We start from the raw sequence: 4,221 nt of genomic DNA on the forward strand, positions 1-4,221 counted from the left end.
AGGCCTGACCCGCCGTACTTGGCCAAGGTGATGAGCCCCACGTTGTTCTCGGGGTTGCTGCGGGTCTTCGAGTGGCACACGATGTTGACAGCATCTTGCTGGGCTTGCAGGCGAGTGGGTAGGAAGTCCCCATTCCTCATGTACTCACTGTTGTCAACGCTGAAACACAGAGCGGAGGGGAAGCAGAAGGGCTGAGGCCCATCCCCGAGGTGCTTTCCAGGAGAACGTGCCCGGGCTCACGCAGCCCTTCGGCCTCGGGAGCTGAGCCGGGGCTGCCCAGAGCTCCGAGCCTCGCCCCTGCGATCCCAGGCTTTCAGCTCAGAGCCGACTCGCAGCAGCACGAGGAGCCCGAGCAGAGCCCCAGGTGCAGGCGCTTTGCCATGGTGCCACGAGCCCTGCGGCCCAGCGGGAGCTCAGCAGCAGGAGAGGCGCAGGCCCACGAACCGCACAGCTTCGTCCTGCGCGCAGGCAGCAGCCGCAGCGCAGCACCCCAAGCCGGATCCCCACCCCCTGCTCCAGGGGCACCTACAGCGCAGGGCAGGCAGAAAGAGCCCTTCTGGGCTGCCAGCCCTTGGAAAGCGACCCCAGAACGCAGGGCTACTTCCAATAGGAGCCTGAGAGTTCACTCCAGCCCCAAAGACTTCCCTACAGGGTCCTCCCACAGCGTTTTTGGTTTTAAGACCAGGGGAGGACGTTCCTCCTGCAGATCGCCACCTTCTTGCCTTGACCGCCCCCCAGCCACCACGTTTCGATGCCCAGGCAGCAAACAGGGGACTGGCAACGCCTTCTTCCAAACAGGTGCGGGACTACGCAGAGCGCTAAGACAAGGGAACCTGCGCGGGTTTCACCCTTTTCACCCCTCCCGAGGCATCAAAACCAAAACGGAACGGGCCCGAGATGGTGCTGCGGGGACGATGACGAGTCAAAAGGGGTCACCGCGGTAACTGGGAGCAGAGCGCGGCTCGGCTCCCGGCGCTGCCCCGGCTGCCTCCAGCACCCAGCAGAACCCCCCCACCCCGAAACCGGCGCCGGGCAGCAGCCAGCCCGACAGCGGCTCCACGCGGGGCACCCCCACCGCTTACCTCCGGCCCCCGGCCCCGCTCCCCCCTCCAGGAGCGCCCCCCCCCGGGTCCCGCCTCCTCGCCGCCCCCAGCGCCGTTTATCTCCCCCACCTCTCTCCCGCACCCCCCCAGCCCCCGGCTCCCCCCAACCCGGGCCCTGCGCCCCCCCCTCCCCACCCCCGAGACCCCCCAGCCCCCTCCCCGCTCCCCCGGCCCGGGCCTGCCCCCGCCCCTCCCGGGATGACTCAGGGAAACCCGCGGCTGCTCCGGCCGCCGCCACGGGCACGGAGCGGGCCGCGCCGCGGGGGGGGCAGCGACGGGGAGGGGGCGGGAGGAGCCCCCCGGTGCCCGCGGCGCGGCCGGCCCGGCGCGGCCCGCTCACCACACCATGGTGCTCTCCAGAACCATCTTGCCTCCTTCCCTCACGGAGGCCCGGGCCCTCTGAGCAGCGAGCCCGCCCATTGGCTCCGAGGCGCCGCCCAATCCCCGCCGCCCGTCTTGGAAAGGGGCGGGGCGGCCCCGCCGAGGCACGCCGGGAGTTGTAGGCTCGGAGGCGGCAGGGCCGAGGCAGGGGCTCGCTGCTGGAAGCGGGCGGGGGAAGCCCCCAGCGCCGCGGGGGCGGGCGGGAGGCTCCGTTCCCCCCGTCCCCCCACCGCACCTCAGCCGGAGCCCACGAGACCCCCAGAGAGGGGGCGCAGCCTCCCTGGGGCCTGCCCCCCCCCCCCCCCCCCACCCCGGTGCTGGGGAAGAATCGCAGATCCCAGGGATGGGAGGGACGCGGGAGGTCACCCCGCGCAGTGCCCTCCCGGAGCAGGCCCACCCAGAGCAGGCCCCACAGGGACGCCTCCAGGCGGGTTTTGGATGGCTCCAGCGAAGGAGGCTCCACACCCCCCGGGCAGCCTGTGCCCTGCTGCGTCACCCTCACCACGAAGGGCTTTTGTCCCACATCTCAGCAGAACCTCCTCTACGTTCCAGCCTGCCCCCCCTGCCCCTTGTCCTGTCATGGGGTGTCACCGAGAGGAGCCTGGCTCCATCCCCCCAACCCTCCTCCTTTAGGTATTTATTGACGTATTTTTACATCCCCTCCAGGGACTCCACTAGATGCAGGACTCCAACCCAACGCCGTCCCACGGACCACAACCCTCGGGCTTCTTCCCTTCAGGCAGCTCGCAGCCCACCTCCCTGCCCCATCGCCCAGACCACACTTCCTCAGCTAGGCTACAAGAGACGGTGTCAAAGGCTTCACTGAAATCAAGATAAACCACGGCCGCTGCCTTTCCATCATCTACCCACCCGGTTATACCCTCATAAAAGGCTCTCACGTTGGTCAAGCCCAACTTCTCCTTGCTGAAGCCGTGTTGACCGCCCCAATGACCCTTTTATCCTTGATATGCCTGGAGACAACGCCAAGGACAAGTTGTTCCATGGCCTTACCAGGGATGGAGGTGAGGCTGACCGCTCTGTAGTTACCCGGGTCCTCTTTCTTGCCCTTTTTGAAGACCGGAGTGATGTTTGCTTTCCTCCAGCCCCCAGGTACCTCTCCCGTTCCCCACGACTTATCAAAGATGATGGAGAGCGGCCTGGCTATGACTTCCACCAGCTCCCTCAGCACCCGCGGATGCCTCCCATCAGGACCCAGGGACATATCGATGTCCAGCTTGTTTAATGGATCCTTAACCCAGCCCTCCCCAACCAAGGCAAACTCCTTTATTCCGACTTCCTCTAGGGCCTCAGGGGTACGGGGCTCCTCAGGACGGCCTCCAGCGTTACAGACGGAGACGGAGGAAGCCCCAGATGCTGCGGGCCCCTTGGCCACCGCCACCCTCCCTGCCCGCCCCGACCCCACAGAAAGCAGCAGAGGCAGGCTGGTTCAGGAGCACACGCTGTATTGCGCTGCCACGCAGGGCAGCAGGGCTGCAGGTATCCACAAACAGCCGATGACAACAAAAGGGTACACAGGTAATATGACAATGTCCACAACACGGCACGAGCTGCTCCATGGGGACAGGCCCAGGCCCTCGCGGCTGGATGCGGGCGGCGAAGCGGTGCCAGAACCAACGGCGAGCAGGACAGGAGAGCCTGGGACCCATCAGCTGGCACCAGGTGGTGGCGGCAGGGCCCCGGGCGGTTGTCCCAGCTGCTCCCTGCTCTTGCCCCCTTGTAAGACCCAAAGCCCCCTTCCCCGCCAGAGAAAAGCCACGCGAGGTTTTAAAAGACAAAAGCAGTTGCCTGCCACTTTCAATTGCAAAAAAAATAACAATAGCAGTTATTCTGAAAACCCATTACAAAGCAGAGGTTGATAGTTCCCATATATAAATGCCACCCCCACCCCCATCTCCCTACTCACTGAATAACTATCCCCAGGAAAAAAAAAACAAAACAAAACAAAACAAAAAACCACTTAAATACAAGTTCATAAATATTAAATCATGAAAAAATTGAGACTTGGTTTTCTTCCCTCCTGGTAAAAAAAAATGAGTTAGGAGGGAAGGTAAGAAACAGTGTCTAATATAGACAGTTATTTCAGCTATAAAGTGTAACCTGCGGGGTAGAGTCAGAGGTAACGGGGAGGGAGAAAGGAAGATCCACCCGAGGCGTCCCGGAACTGATCTTTCCTCCCACCCACAGGTCTCGCTGGGACGATGATTGGTGTCGAGAGGTTTGAGAGCCCTTGAGAACCCAACAGCCAGCTTGCGAACGGAGGCTGTTCTCACTCTCCAGCAAACCCCTCTGGATCCGGAACACCCGGAGTAAGGCCATTCCACTTGGTCTTTCAAAAAAAAATTTAAAAAGAAGGTTTTTTTCTTAAAAAATATCAGCTTGCGTCACATCCACTTGAATTCAAAGCTTGAAGTGGAAGGTGGGAAGAGACTTGGCTCTGAAACATCAACTAAAAACATCCCCTTCTACACCACTACATTCTCGGTTTCCTTAGCAATCATTGCTAATTAGCATAGAAACCCCTTGCACTGCTGCAAGGGCAAACTTTAAATTACTTTTTTTATATATATAAAAAAGAACAGAGGATTCTAACCCACCAGGAACATGGGGAAGAGTCGCTTCATTTCTTAAAAAAGCATTTAGTGAAAATAAAGATCAGTCCAACATCTCTGAGATCTGTAAGTGTCTGCAGCCCGTGCCAGGGAGGCGTCACCACAGG

The 4,221-nt window shown here is 61.2% G+C and overlaps 1 protein-coding gene across 1 annotated transcript in view; it reads right to left on the bottom strand.

The window, feature by feature from the left end:
• The window catches only part of PSMD4 (proteasome 26S subunit, non-ATPase 4), a 5,682-nt gene extending 4,094 nt beyond the window's left edge, over positions 1-1,588 (bottom strand). The window contains exons 1-2 of the mRNA XM_035346495.1: positions 1,444-1,588; positions 19-159 (exon numbers count right to left, since the gene is read on the bottom strand). Coding sequence (XP_035202386.1) covers positions 19-159; positions 1,444-1,523 — 221 coding nt within the window. The 5' untranslated portion in view covers positions 1,524-1,588. The remainder of the gene's footprint in view (positions 1-18; positions 160-1,443) is intronic.
• Positions 1,589-4,221: the final 2,633 nt, after the last annotated feature.

This window comes from Oxyura jamaicensis, chromosome 25, assembly GCF_011077185.1.
Source record: "Oxyura jamaicensis isolate SHBP4307 breed ruddy duck chromosome 25, BPBGC_Ojam_1.0, whole genome shotgun sequence".
Lineage (NCBI taxonomy): Eukaryota > Metazoa > Chordata > Aves > Anseriformes > Anatidae > Oxyura > Oxyura jamaicensis.